The sequence below is a fragment of the Cuculus canorus genome, chromosome 12 (genome assembly GCF_017976375.1).
Source record: "Cuculus canorus isolate bCucCan1 chromosome 12, bCucCan1.pri, whole genome shotgun sequence".
In the NCBI taxonomy this organism is placed as follows: domain Eukaryota; kingdom Metazoa; phylum Chordata; class Aves; order Cuculiformes; family Cuculidae; genus Cuculus; species Cuculus canorus.
The window spans coordinates 7,586,601-7,602,239 of NC_071412.1; the positions used below are offsets into that span (position 1 = coordinate 7,586,601).

Here is a 15,639-nt window from a genome sequence, read left to right on the forward strand (position 1 = left end):
CCCAGACTACTTCAGTAGTACCATACTGTACCTGTCAGGCGGCAGCCAAATATAAATACAGAAGAGGTACATGATGCTTCAGATGTCAGAGCTGCATCTTCCACTCATTTCAGTAAGCTGTGCATCACATTTTCTTGTAGGATCTCTGGCTGATCCGACAAGATACAAAAGCTGATCACTTGGAGACTCCACCAGCATTGACTGGTACCATAACATAACACTAAAAGAAACTGCAACATTCTTTGGAGCTGACTGTTACGAAGACTGATTGTGCAAGTAGAAGCTAGGCCTGCTACACTTTTTGGCTATTTTTAGTAATGGAGTTTTTCTTAGAATGCAGGAAAGAATCCACATTGTAGTATGCTGCTTCCTGAAAAGAGGAACGCATGGGCTTGCCCCGCTGTGCAGTGCGTGTCCCACCCCTGCAAGCACAGGCACTATTGCATGAGGCATTGTCTCCAGAAACACCACTTGTTAAGGCTACAAGGTATTAACAAATACTACTTGTTAAGGTATTATTCCTACCGAGGCCTATGCTATCTGATTTTCAGGAAATCCATCTATGGATCCCTGCAATGACAGCCCATGGTCATTCAGCAAATTACAGCCAGTCCCTTCGTTAAGGTCGCTATCTACTTACCTATCTATCATGCCATAATAGTAAATCTTTCCATTTCAAATGGCTGATCAACAGCATCTGTGCGGTTCTGTATAGATGTAGGATAGAACAGTGCCTGTAGGAATTGGATTGTATAGACATGCGCAAGCAGAACAGCTTGTGTGGCAGTGCACGTGTACATGTCAGCATATACAAGCAGATAAATATGGACAAGGGGAAGAAAAATGCATTTTTACATGATGAAAGCTTACTCCAAGTTCAGCATTTTCACAGAAATGGTGATCAGGAAAAGAGAGACAGAGAAAGAACAAACATATTCAACAAATATTTTACATTTATAAGTACATATTACATTGTCTGTCACTGTTTAATACTCCTGAACATTGAAAACAACCATTATAAAGAGTAAGCAAAAAGATTGCAAAACTTCCTGAGAAGAGAATATCCAACAGTCCATTTCATTTATGAACATAAAAGCTGAAAAGTAATAGTATTGTAATCAACTGGCCATAAAAACATTCAAGCAAACAATATCCTGAAACTTTCCTGAAACTAGTTCAAATTCAAACTCTTAAAAGAAAACAAGGGCTGTACTCCTCTTCCAAAAATGTTCGCCCTAAGAACCCTGGCATTCACAAACATGTGAATCATTTCTAATTTCATTTTACTCTGGAAATTGTGGATGGACGTTGAATTTTGGGAAACTGTGGGAGATGATCTAAACTCACTTAAGTCTAGGTTTAGTATTTCTGATTTCAAGCATTTTTGGATCAGCCAAGACACCTGACTTTTGATAAGTCAAAATGGCATTGTATAAAATAAAAAAGGAGGCGAATCATATTTGTTTTTCCTTATTCCTACCTGGCCATCCTTTCCGTGTCAGCAGTACTTTTGATCAACGTCCCACCTAGAAACACAATACCCAGTTCTCTAAACTAAGGCACACCTACTGAGATTTTTTTGGGCATGAACATCCTCTCAGCAGAAGAACTCTACAGAACACGCCTACCTTGCAAACTTTTCCTTATCACCAGAGATTTGATCACCATCATACCTAGAAACAAAAGATAATAAATAAATCCATGAGGGTTATGCATTACACAAGAGTCAACACACAGCAGAAAGCAAAGAAGGTCACCACTGCAAACTACTACAAATAAAAGCAAGGAAAACGGGGGCATGAGAACGATAAAGCAAAGAAAACGTAGAGTCTGATGAAACTTTCAAGCCATGCTGATTCAAAAGCTTCATTTGTATATTTAAAAAAGTTGGAGACATGTTTCAGTGGATTTATGCAAACACTTTGACATACACTCATTGCTTGGGAAACTTAACCACCAGCACCATTACAGAAAACACCACTGAGCTTTTACTGACAGCAGCCCATGAGATATTCATTGTTGTGTTGGATGTGAAAGAGCCGTAGCTTTTCCAGATTGCAACCACAACTCACTCCATTCAGCAGAGGGCACTGATGGTCTACAGATAACACGGGAGGGCAGAGACACGCGCTTCAGTGCAATGCAATATGTAAGAACACCTCCAGAAAAAAAGCTCTAGTAGGTACAGACACTGCACCGTCTGCGGGGAGGACTGGCAAAAGTCAGATGAAACTGCTAGGTAAATAGAGGTTAAATTAAAACTGGCTGAAATTCCTAGAAGTAAACAGGTACCTCATTCCTACTCAAATCAACAAAAGTTAGATGCCCGAACAGGTATCTGTAGTGTATTGGCAGCAACTTTATGGAGGAAATCCAGAGCAATGGGAAATTCGCCCCATGGGATTAAAGCTCTGCTGTTTCTGAAGCATTATCCCAGAGACATGCAGCGAGGTGACATTTCACTAAAAAAATGACATACTGCTCCTCCTTTCCCTTTTCTAAAAACATAATAATCATTTGGAATTAGATTTTTGCCTGCATAGTTACAAAAAAGATGCATTTATTTGAAAAAGGTCTTACTTTTGGAGAAACCAAATTGCTTGTTCCAAAAAGAAAATGCAGGTTTTTGAAAATACAAAAATAAGGTTAATGCTTTTTCTAGAAGTGAAGAGCATTAATGCTCAAGAATAGTCAAGTGAGATTTTGTGTCAGAATTACACCTTTTCAAAATGAAGTGATTTACAGATAGCCTATGAAGGTCTCAGGTATTAGCTAGCAAAATAATACAGCATAAATAAGCATCTTTTTTTCTTCTAAAAAGCTAACAATGAACTTTTTCTTTTTTTCAACTCTAATGAATTAAAACTAATTTTCAGTACCCCAACTATGCATGTTCCTCCATGAAGTTTCATATTTTCCTCCTTCATTAAGATTCATTCAAATGCTGAAGACAACGCTTAAGTGAGACTCGAGCTGCATTTCTTCCTATGTTGTGTTTAACCCCCACATCCTCAAAACATTCAAGCGAAAGCGCCACTTTATTCTCCTTAACTCTGCCCAGAGAACAGACTGCACTCAAAAAATTTTAAACAAAAAGACGGATTCAACGAGGAATGGCCACATGCCGTTATGTGAGAAGTGCATGCATACGCCTCCGTGTGACGATGAGATGCCATGCAGAGATACCTGAGCTGGCCTGGAAGTCCCTGAGAAGCAAGGTGTGTTACCTCCGGTGGAGCACGGTACTAACACCGCTACCTCCTGTGCTCCACTAGCTTGTTGGGGCTTGTTTACTCATCCTTGTCTGGTTGGCTGGGCTGAAGATGTCATTGCTTGCAACTACTGTTTTCTCCCTTCCAGCCTCCCTGCGAACCTCTCTGTGCGCACGCTTTTTTAGGCACTTGAGTCAAAGCCAGCTGGGTTAGCTTAAACATTTAAACAGCAGTTCTTTTGCTAAGCAAATAATTCTGACCGAGACAAACTAGGAATCAGTCACATGACCGTTCTGGAGAAGGAAAATCCCTAAAAGGAGGGCACAGCTAGAAGAGGATGCCTGACAATGGCCCTGAATGTCTCTGCGCTGTTTTTCTGTATTCTCTAAAACCAGAACAATCTGCATTTAAGATTTAAATATCAGATTTTGATCCGACAGCTGAGTCTAAGCGCAGCACAGCATACCTCTCTAGTAAAAATAATGGAACTATTGGCTCTCTCCACCAAACTTTGAAAGGCTGAACCTTTCAGAGAGAGATCAAAACACGTGCACCAGTGTGCCTGGGAACCCCGATGCTTATGCAGTTCACGTTCATCACAAATCTTTTTCCTTTATGTGCATTTTCTAGAAAGCATTGGGACCAGCGCCTTAGATCACCAGTTTTAACACCAGAGACTGGAATATCCATTCTGTAAATGACATCAGCTGAACAGGGGTGCTGCTGGTCTTGTCCAGTAGGTTATGATATGGTGTTATGACACATCTTCAGCATCTTTATCTTTCAGACTGACTAGGAAGATCTTGTTAAAACCCTATGGTGACAGCTGTGCTTCAACACGGCTGCTGCTACAGAGCTGCAGTTAGAATTTTGATAATTGGCAATTATCTTTAGTCCTCAAAGTATTCAGGCCTTACTGCAGCTGCTTGGTTTCTAATGAAAAAATGCAAGCAGTGTGACCAGAAAAAAAAAAAAGGAAAAGTAAAAAAAATGGCAATGATGCTTTAATGTTTGTTTTTAATTTTAGCCTATGATATTCCACATTAATTCACATTTATTTTGGCAATTTTTACTCTTCAGTCACACCTAGTTATACATAATGAGCTTTAATCTTAAAACAATACACACACCTAGGATCTGTCATATTGTCTTAACAAGCAGTTAACATCTGAAATAAATTCAAACTAAAATTCATTTTCAGTGGCAGAAAGACAACTTCAGCAATGTCAAAAAACCAAAGTTCATCTACAGCAGTTGAAAAAATAAGCTAAAAGCCACAAATTTTCTCATTTGATAAAGCTGCAGAGCGGAATTACGACACATACACACTGTCAGCTTTGTAAGCCAATAGCTACATCAGGCAGATTTCTGCCAGGATGCCTAATTTGCAGAGGAAGCTGATAAAAACAGTAACTAGAATTTAGGTCAAGTGGTTGGCAAGTTCTTCAGCCCATACTCATGCTGGCTTTAAAAGAGCAGTAGGTTGACCGTTGTCTTTCCCCACTGATAGAAGTCAGCGATTTGGCCAAGTCTTGGTAAATGCTCACCTTGAAAATTTGCTAGGTCCCTCCCCATCTTCATCATCGAAGTCCATTCTGTAAAAGCAAGATTTCCAAATCAGTAATTGTGACACTGGCAATGGTGACATGAACATTCAAGCCAGCAGTTCTCAACCTTGTTTGATTTATATTTTGCCTGGAGGTGTTAATAACTGTAGACTCCAGCCTTGCACATATTCTCCCCTAAAAGTGGCTCATCAGCTACCAGGAATGCAAAAAAAATAAGTTTAAAAAAAATAAAGCAATAAATCGCTGTTCTGCTCCGCAGAAATCTGCACTGTAAAAATTAACAAATAAATAGAAATACGTAATAAATGCTGGTCTTGTGAGATGGTCAGAAGTAGCATCTCTTAGATTTGATAGTTATAAAAATCAGTGGAGACTCTATGGTAGAAGACTAACATTAAGGCTAAAGAAAATAAAATTTCTAAAGCTGTATACATAATAAATACCAGGCCACTATTTTTGCCCCAGTCCAAAGGAAGCACGTTAGAGGTGAAGCAGAATAACCTCCCAGCCTCCCTGCCAAGAGGATTATCCACGTCACTGCTATCGATTGTATCTGAGGTACATTCTTTAGACTGGCCCAGTATTACCAACCATTTCACACATTCCCAACCAGTCAGCAGATGGCAACTACTCTGTGGTATTCCTGTAGTTATTACTAAAGTGACCTATGGGTCTCCCATGCACCTAACTTACCTGCTTTATGCCCCACAGCATCTTCTAATTCAGTGGAAGAGACGAGCTCTTCCTCGGGTCAAATCCCAACCTTCCAGTTAGGCTCCTCCAGGGAGCCACAAAAAGCAGGAACCTCTTTTGTCACTTGTTACACAGAGAGGCTAGGAAGATTAACTGCCTAATTAAGCCACCCATAATTAGTTTCCTGCGTTAGGCAGTGCGAGTGTCTCCTTCTCATTGATATTAAGTCCCTACAAAGTTATGCAATACTATAACTTTCAAATCACTTAATACATTTTTATATCTTTAAAAAGAAGTAGGCAAATACATTTCCTAATCATAAGGGTGTGACTGCGGCATTAAGGAAGACTAAGAACCAAGCCGATATAAAATTATCATGCACAATTATTGCATTAGTGTTCTTATTTTAATGAGAAAATACATTAGTATGGTATACAGACCTTGACCAGTCACTTAAATGTAATTTGTGTAGAGAGGAAATCATGTGGTTTTTTTGCAAACAGTTTTATCAGGTTTCTTTAACGCTCTAAGCTTTCTAACATTTCAGTGTAGTAAAACTTTACACAATTGCAGATTCCATGCCTCTAACATTCTTCATATTAAAAACAGATATAAGTCATATTAAAGGGAAAAAAGCCTGCATAGTGATAATAATATTTATCTCAGTAATAAAATAAACCCCTACCAATTAAAAATAAAGATTTATATGTTGAGAGTGTGGGAACAATGATGTAAAAATACTCTTTAAAACTACATCAGCATAGAGAAGTAAGAGTGCCTGTCAGGCAATACAGCCTTGTTTTCTAGCTTTGATAACCAAGACAGACCGGTCTATAACAGATGTGTCTGACTCACAGCAATCGACGCACAATCAGGACAAAGGCAGCACATAAGCACAGGAATCAGAAACGGTATTAGAAAAGTCACAGTAATATTTTCCAGATGGTAACAGAGATTATTCATTTCTGGAGAAAGCAGAGGGAAAACCATTTTCCCCAGAGTCTTAAAAAAAGATGTGTATTTAATTCAGTTACGTTTGATGCAATCATCATTCTCACTATGAATTGCATTTTTGCTCACCTAATTATCACCCAGTGCAGTTTCAGAGCCACGACCTGTCAGCTGCCTTGTACAGAACACCACTGGCCTCCAGCAACCAGTACCCTCACCTCTGCTCCGGGCTGCGGCTAAGCCAGCACCTGGCCAACACGCTGCTCTCTGTCACCCCAAACGTGGTCTTCAGTGCCAGCATGAGCAGCTGGAATTTCCCCAGACCTGCTGCATATACAATATTCCCAGCAATTCAACATTTATGCGTTCTCAACTAGCCAAAGGTCTCCTCTTACCTACCTGCTTCTTCCCCTCATATAATAAAGCGCCTGCAGGTGATGTTCCAGAACAAATTTCCAAGTTATTTCAATTGCAATGTTTCTACCTACAGCAAAAATGTGAAATTCAGTGTTACAGGGGAGCTGTTTGCCAACAAGCAGAGGGCACGTGCGGCCACCAGTGGGCTGGCTCCACCTGAAACCACTCAGAAAAGCAACACATCAGGCATATCCTTCACTGGTTTCACCGGCAACTGAAATACAACCAAGAGAAACCTCCAGTTTCAAACTCGACAGGAAAAGGCTGCAGATAATAGACATGCCTATGGGGAAAAGACACTTCTTCAGGGATTTAATTAGACACTGCTTTAATTTGGGATGGATTAATTTTTTAACTCCTTTCCTTCCTTTCCAATACACTGAGATCCCAAGCCTTGGTAGATTTTCTTAGCTTCCAGCCAAATGCTCCAGCAGAGTGCCAAGAGACGGATTCCCTCTGCAATCAAATATAATCTTTACTGCATTTAGTCTACTTTATTATAACCGGAATATAATGAAGAGAATTACCGAGAAGCTGATGACAGTCTAAGGCTTGATCCTGCTGCCCACGCTGTGTATCTGCTTCCAAAGAAGTCAGTGGGACTAACACACCTATTTACTTAGATGGCTGGACATCAGCTTCTCATCTCGCAAGATCTTGATGGGTTAATATCCAAAGGTAATACCTACCACATTTATAGTGGGCTCATCACGGCAAATCTTGAGTGCCTACAGCGTAACACCACTCTGTAGCAGACTAAATCTTTACATAACGCCTTTGCTCCGTTAAACTACCTAAAAGCTCTGACTTCATTCCAAATGCAAGATTTAAAAAAAAAATAAGAAATTGAACATAAAGTTCATAAAAATATCAATCCTTGTAAAAATACAATAGCAAATGTATCTCTGCATCCTTTTCATTAACAAAGACATTTCCTAAATTCACATTTCGCTGTGCAAAATGAAAAAATCCCTTTCAAAACTTGAAAAAACATCTCAGATAGAAAGTTATTGATTATAAAGCCCTGCCTGAACCACCATATCTGCTTTACAGCAAGGCAGAGGGAAAGACAGGGAATCACTTGTAACCTTTAGCAGAACACAGGAGAACACATCCAAGTAATATTCCAACAAACTCCTCATACCCTGTCAGATAAGATCTTCTATTCAGATGGAATATATTGCACATTAGCAAAACAGCAGAAGCAGCCTCCAAGAAGACAAATGACATCATTTCAGAAGTTTCAGAAAGAGCATCTTTTATCTTCATTTAAAATTCCTATTAAAAATAGACTTGAAAAAAGAGCTCTACTCTGCTCTTTTGTTTTGAAGAGACAGCATAAATCTTGTTTTCCACTTTCAAACTGTTCATGTCAATTGTGAAAAGGCCTGATGTATGAGGTACTTATCAAAATGTATTTTCCTCAAAAGATGTGTGGGTACCATAAATACTAAGACAAAAAATTTGAAAAATTATCGATTTTTATTTAGAAACGTTTTCATACAGAAAAAAATCTCCAAGAAGGTGGTCCTGCTCCGGTTAAAAAATTGAAATGGGAGAGGATTTCAACACTGCAACAAAATTATTATGTTAAATTCCCAAGAAATGTCAAAAGATGGCTTCCCATGATTATGCAGCATAGGAAAAGGGCAGGCAGAGGCAGGAATGATCAGGAGCAGATGAAGCCGAGAGGCAGATGGAGATCTGTGCCTTTTGTTCAGCACAAAATCAGGGATACAATCGGGGAGGGAGGCTGGTGGGCTACGGTCTCTTCTCCCCAGATCTTAGAGTTCTGGGTCAGAGAAAAGACAAGACCATAGGCTGAACTGAAACAAAGCCAATGCAACTGTAAACCAACCTGTCAACAAAACCCTACCAACCCTCCCTTCCCACATAAAGATAACCTAGGAAGGTGAAAAAGCCCAATAGCCTCTAATACAGCAAAGCCTAAAGAAAAACACATGTTAAATAAAAAGAACTGACATGACGCTAACCTAAGGCAGTCACTGACCACTGCAGTACTTATCTTATGTTGTCACTTTTTTTCTATAAAGTGCTTGGTATAATTTATAGAAAAGAAAAATATTTTCCCGAGCTGTCAATGAAGCTGAATGCTTACACGACAGAAACACCTTCTGGAAAGCCAACGAGGTTAAACTGATCTACATTCAAGTCCATACAGCAATTATTCTGCCAGCTTGCCTCAGCAATTATGAGAAAAGAAACAATTTTCAGAGATAACAGAAGCTGGAAAAGATGACTGTGTTCACTAGCTACATTCCTTTATGTTTGACACAAAGCATTCATTTCTAAAATGCCCAAGGATTTAGGTGTACAAAGATGTATCACCAGGACAGTAATGAAAGGACCAAGTGTTAGTCGCAACTTTGTTCAAAAAGAAGCTAGGAGGAATTAGACACAGCAGGCATTCTTTCCCTCAAGGTCTGAATACACACACACTGAACAAAAAAAGAAATGCACTCTCAGCTCAGGCTTGGAGAAGGGCTATTAGTTCAGCGCTACAGTGCACAGATAAAATACCAGCAACTGGGTATAACAGCAAATCTATACTAACTTACTCATTGAATTTGCATGTTAAACACATTTTAAATAATTTGATTTTATGTTCCTCCCACCCTCCCCCCACTCCACTTCTTCACAAATAGATGATGATATTTAAAATGCAACAGTTAAAGCATAGCTTTCAATTAATATCACATCAGAATTTAATATAATCAAAATATTCCACAGTCAGCAGCATCAACCCTTGGTAACAGTAATTGGCAAACTGGTATTCACAGTTGACATAGTTTATGATCAAAAAAGAGAACAACTGTCCTGCAACTCAGAAGTACAAAAGCTTATATAAGTTATGTCGCTTTCTTTTCTCTCTTGAGTGCAAGTTTGAAAAGGCTTTTTCATTGAACAATTTAAAAAAAAAAATGTGATGGCTGTCAAAAGAGATTTCAGGAGTGTCTCAAACCAATTTCATAGAGTTAGCTCAGCATACGAAGCACACACAGTGGAGGTGAATCTCCAAGTTGTCCTTTCGGAAGGAATGCCCCTCAGAACAACCATCCTGAACATTCATGTCAAAACAACTTATCTTCGCATCCAAGGCAAGGTCCACCTTCGCCCTTGTTAAATCGTTCCAGCATTGAGACTCCAGCACTGATACTTGAGCAGATACCTAAAACTGGCAATGTACCCTGGCAAACAATCCCTAGAGCAGCTCTCACAAGGAATAACGTCTTCTCTTTAGGTGTCGATCAGCGAAGATTTACTCACACTATCAATCCTGTTAAGCCCTACCACTGCCATATTTAGGATTAAATATAAGAGTAATGGATCTTTTGCAGACACTCTCAGGTCAGGTATCTCTGAGTAAGCATCACCTAAATACCCTTATTTGTGATTAATCTTTGATAAAAGTGGGGGGTTCGTTAATATTAGAGTAGTTTTCTGCCCTTCTGCAGCTCCTGCTACACTTTTCTCTAACACAGAGGATTAGTGTGAGTTGCCACAGAGCAGCCTGAGGTGGAAAAACTATCCCTACACCATGCCAGCCTCTGAAGTTGGATAAAACAAATTTTCTCCTTTAGCAGAGCCCTCAAGGTAGTGCAAGGGCTGAATTTGATTCAGGCCCTTTCTCTCAGAAGCAGATTCTGCTGCATTTGCAGTGAGACCTAGAATATTGCAAACTACGGTCTCTGAAGAGTGACTACTTGTGCTACTACTGCCCCGGGACTGTAAAAAGCCTTATTTAACAAAATGCTTCTACTTGAGACGTTCCAAGTTGCAACTCCAGCCGAAGTTGAGTAAGTTTGAACGTGCAAGCAAGAACACGTTTAACTACCGTGCAAGCAAGAACACGTTTAACTACCTTTATTCACATGATAAACCTTTTTGAGATTAAACAGATGTAGGCAATACACCAAACCTGAAAGTCTTTTGAAACATGCAAAACAATAACACTTATCAACAAGTTTGACCTTGCAGGAAAAACAGTTACATGGAAGAGAAAAACAAAACATCAGTGACTAATGCCACAATGTGGCTGACATACATAAACATTACATAATAAACATACACATATAGGTACATTTTGAGTTTTTCAACACCAGCCACTTCCAGTTTCAGACCAGAAAGAAAACAAAATAGCTTACCCAGAACGACGCTTTCCTCCTCTGGAAGGCATGGATCCTGCCATTCTCACTTGTCCGCTTGCCATTGGTGCCACCGGCAAGGCCACTGAGCCAGGAATATCAGATGCCATTTCTGTAATGTAATGGCAGGGAAAGGGAGGGGGGAAAATAAAAAAAAAAAAACCACTTTAATCAATTATCTTCAAGGAGAAACTTGTGATGACAGCATTAGAGAAAGGTCCTTTCAATAATGAGCAAAGGAAACTTTCCTTGTTATTTCTAGGGAAAAGTAAAGTTCACCTATCAAAGACCAAGAGATTCATCCCAGACGTGCCAAAAGCCATCACGAGTGCCTCGGGAGACGGAGAAAAGCAGGAAGGTATCTCCGTACTTCAATTTACCTAATAGTTCTAACTTTACTTCTCAGAGGGGTTGTCAGATGAAGGCCAACAACCTTTTCAACCTCTTAAAATTACTAAACTGCCCCGCAGAGAAATGTAGAGCTGAATTCCCAAGACATATGAAGCTGTGGATCACGGTACCAGGGTATGAATAAAAACAAAACTTCAAAAACTTTTCAGTTTACCAGCAAGGGCAAGAATTTAGAGCAGGGATGAATTATCAGGTGACTGTTTTTTATTATTTCTATTCTGGTGGCATTCAGAGGACCAGACTGAACTTAGCAGAGCTCAAAGTCTATCGGTACTTCTGCATGGTGCCTTGCAGAGCAAAAGGAGCCCCAAATCCAGGCTGATGTTCACCCCTCTGCCAGTGCTCTGAGTATAGTCCCAGGTTAATGAGATTTTCCAACATCAGAATTTTGATCTGAGGAACAGCAAGAGCACAACTTATGCAACAGTTTTCAGACCACTAACGGCCCGTACTTTTACAACCTATTAATAAAAGTTCACCACAGTTCAAAGAAGAAAAGAGGAATATAATGTATTTATACCCTTGTCTTCTATCCCATAGATTAAGCATGTTCTGCCTCCCTGCAACTCCTGTAAACTACGTAAGCAATTAAAACTTTCTTAATACAGATAAACTTTACTCGCTCTACTGGCAAAATCTACAGTCACAACATTATCTCGAAACTAATGCATCTTCCTTCCAGCTTTTCTTTTTCTTAAAACTTGATGGAACACCTGGAGATACAGATGAATATATTTACTAATGGAAAGCAAATCTGTTAAAAAATCCTGCTGTTTTTTTACCAACCAGTAACTACAAAAGGATTTCAATTAGGGAAACAGCAATCCACGTTCTTTCATCATGTCTGGAGAGCACTTCATCTCTGCCACATTTTATATAAATATATTATGCATTTAAAATAATAACATTTTCTCTGCTCATTGATTCCATTAATTTCTTCTAGTACATTTACTTCATTAAGTCCTTTTCAACTAAAAAGGCAAGAGAGCCAAGTACTCATCCAATACTTTCAATGTGCAAGGACAGACAATGAGATCTCTCTCTACAACACCACGCCACGGTCTAAAGCTGCTGCTATGTGGGAACACTACATTAAATGTTTATTAGTATATTTCCATACAAAGAAAGGCACGAGCATCCAAACAACTGGTAAATGACTACTTCCTGAATAAGTATGCTTAGCGGTCTAATGCAAAAAATACACTTGGAACACTCAAACTCACATTTTGTGGATAAAACCTAAGGTCATTTTGAAATGCTCTGCTCACTCATTTATTAAAACAGATGGTAAAAAACATAATAAATCTACCCGCAAAGCGTCCCTGTCACTCACAACCACATTTCAATACAGATCATCAAGGAGATCAGAATTTTAATAGAGTGGTGATTGTAAAAAAATTTCAGATCGCTTCTGAGCAGTATTTTGAGAGGAAAAACAACATCATATTTGTAAGTGTGATGAGAAATTCTTGTAACCTATTTCCCTCAATTTAAAACAAAGACAATGAAAAACCAAGCTAGGGGTTGGATTCATCTACTCTTAAAAGTCTAAAAGCCAAAGCTAATTATTTAAGGTAGTTTTATAGATCACTAAAAGGGAAACAAAGCACCATCCTTGCACTACTATGCATCCCATACTTAGACATGCATCCAAAATAGGTTGAGTAAACCTCTTTCTATAGGTCCCTTGCTCTCACCACTGACAACTCAGGGAGACCCAGACAGAGAGTTTTGATTAGATGTCCAATTTAGGTGGTTGTGGTGAGGCAGAACGAGTTGGTCTTCTGCTCCTATGTTCAGCCTTTAATGTATGAAGAAATGAGAGGCAAGGGTAGCCAGTGATTTTCAAGCATTAAGGAAAAAAAAAGAGACATTGTATATTTTAATAAGAAAAACACAAAAGCTAGAGGAATGGCCAAACCACAGGCTCAGTTGTATCAGTGTCCAAAAACACCTGAAAGAAAACATTCTGCAACAAGCAGATCATCTGTCTATCAGGGCATAAGCTAAAGAATTACCGTGCCGGTAGCTGCAATCTCTCGAATAGCATCAAAACCAGTGCCATCAATAAAGTAACTTCCTACACAGAGCAGCTGCCAAATACATCTTCACAGTCTTGGGAGAATGAAATCAAGTTCATTGAGCTGACCGCTCTAAAAGGATGTCATAAAGAAGTATCCACTTCCAAGACATAAACACAAGAAGAAAAGAAAAAAAATCAGGGGATCCACACACATTAATCCACACGAAAGCTCAACTAAGAGGGAGACAAGCTTCAGGCCCTTCAAATCAGAGACTTCCCGTTAAGCAGCAGTTTGAAGGTGTGACAGACCTGCACAGGCATCAATGTGCAAGACATCAAAATCACCTTTCCACTTCAGAGCTTCCCATGCCAAAGAGGCACCAGCCACTGTGTGACCAACTGCAGCTTTTGGAAGACCCTCAAGGGTGGACATGCACTGCTACCAAAAGCTGGCAGCTTTCCAAGATTTCTTTCTTGACACCACAGAATTAGAGTTCTGCAGATGGGGAAATCGAGACAGATTTGGTTCCTTTCAAGCCACATAGCAAATACAGCAAAGAAAACAACTCCAAGGACACCACCACCACGGAGCATGGTGCACTCAGACCCGACCTCCCTTAGGGGGAGCAGCCAGAGAAGTAGTGAAGCACCTCACACACGGTCTTGATGTACAAATAGTGACAGCAGAGCACTACAGTGGGACTCCAGGGACAGAGCTGATGAGGTGATGCCATTGCTCATCTGCAGCCAACTGGGTATTGGAAGCCACATCAACATCAGATGCTTGCACAGAAACATAAGCACTAGATTGTGGCTGCAAAAACTACTCAGAAATGGAGCAGCTCCCTGCTGCAAGAACTTCGGGGGAAGAGATGGAATGGATTTGTGCTGCTTCCCAAATTACTGCCATCCCTACACATCCACACGCATCTAAAAGGACCAGATCTTCTGATGATGCTTTTACATTTGTAAGAAAAGGCTAGTCAGAAAAGCATAAACATGTTATCTCAAAAACTGAGGGCCAATCTGGGAAGGCAGAACCAGAAGAAAAACCTGCTGGAACAGCCGGCTGCTTTTCTGGCTAAGCACCTGAGAAGCTGCCTGTCTATGCGTGCTCTGGGAAGAAAACAAAAGAGATGGAGGAAAAAAAAACCACCATAGACTGGAATGTCAGCTATAAATACTGTGGTAGAGAAGTACTCCAGGGAGCTCATTACCATAAAAAAAAAAAAAAAAAGCAGAGTATATCATACACAGACCTAATATCAAATACATATAAAAAAATCAGAAAGGTGTCCTGCAATTGTGCAAAGTTACATCAACATAAACTTAGGGCAGCTCCGTTAAAGTAAATTAGCTATTCTGTTGTAGCATAAACTAGTATGAAAGCCCAGCATCGCAGAAGCAATTGTCAGCTTGGTTACACATATTTTTAAGAAGGACATGCTGGGTCAACAACCCCAAAGATCATGTTTCCAGGCTCATCTACATCCAAGTACAGACATGTGTTAACATGGATGTTCACAGAAGTTTTTCAGCAGCAATGAACATCAGGAAACAAGCTGTTTTCTTTTTGATATTAGACCTTCTGAGAGCGGACTTCCCTTCTGCCAACAGAAATAAAACAAGTATTGCTTACTTTGCTCAAAATTAAAACATTAGCATAAGGGTATAATGTTCAGAAAGTAAAACAAGGTCAAGCTGAATTTTCATGAAAATCGTCAATAACCATCAACATTTTCTGAAAAAAAAATGATTTAAAATAAGTTCCTTAGTGTCAAATAGAAATGACTTTTCTATTGCAAAAATACACACAGTATTTAATTTCAGAGCTAGAAAGTTACCTAGAGATCTGCCAAAGAATACAGAACTGCTATTAAAACAAAACTCAGCACAACATTCAGTCTTCAGTGGATATTCTTCCAGTTACATGACACCTAACAGCTCTTGCTTTACTGCTGTCATGCATAGGCACTGACCTCATCCTGCCTCGAACACTCATGTTCATCTTGGCTCCCTGAGGAGTCACACCAATCCAGGGACAGTGTCAGTGCTCAATGTAAAGCAGCAGAATTAGTCCCTCGATTTCTGTCCAGAATTAATTTCACTGCTGAACACTCCAACCTTGGATATTACACTTCCCTCCAGCACTGCACGTAGGTCACCCCCAAAATATTCAGGAATCTTTCTGAAATAAA

At 39.6% G+C, this 15,639-nt stretch overlaps 1 protein-coding gene across 4 annotated transcripts in view; it reads right to left on the reverse strand.

Annotated features, from left to right (window-relative positions):
• ARNT2 (aryl hydrocarbon receptor nuclear translocator 2) overlaps nt 1-15,639 on the reverse strand; it is a 107,104-nt gene that overhangs the window by 69,191 nt on the left and 22,274 nt on the right. For 2 of the 4 annotated variants that reach the window (XM_054077548.1, XM_054077549.1), the window contains exons 2-4: nt 11,008-11,119; nt 4,760-4,807; nt 1,629-1,673 (exon numbers count right to left, since the gene is read on the reverse strand). In XM_054077548.1, the coding sequence (XP_053933523.1) occupies nt 1,629-1,673; nt 4,760-4,807; nt 11,008-11,119 (205 nt within the window). Of the gene's footprint in view, nt 1-31; nt 1,608-1,628; nt 1,674-4,759; nt 4,808-11,007; nt 11,120-15,639 lie in introns of those variants that run through there. The other 2 variants (XM_054077550.1, XM_054077551.1) reach the window with 2 other exon arrangements.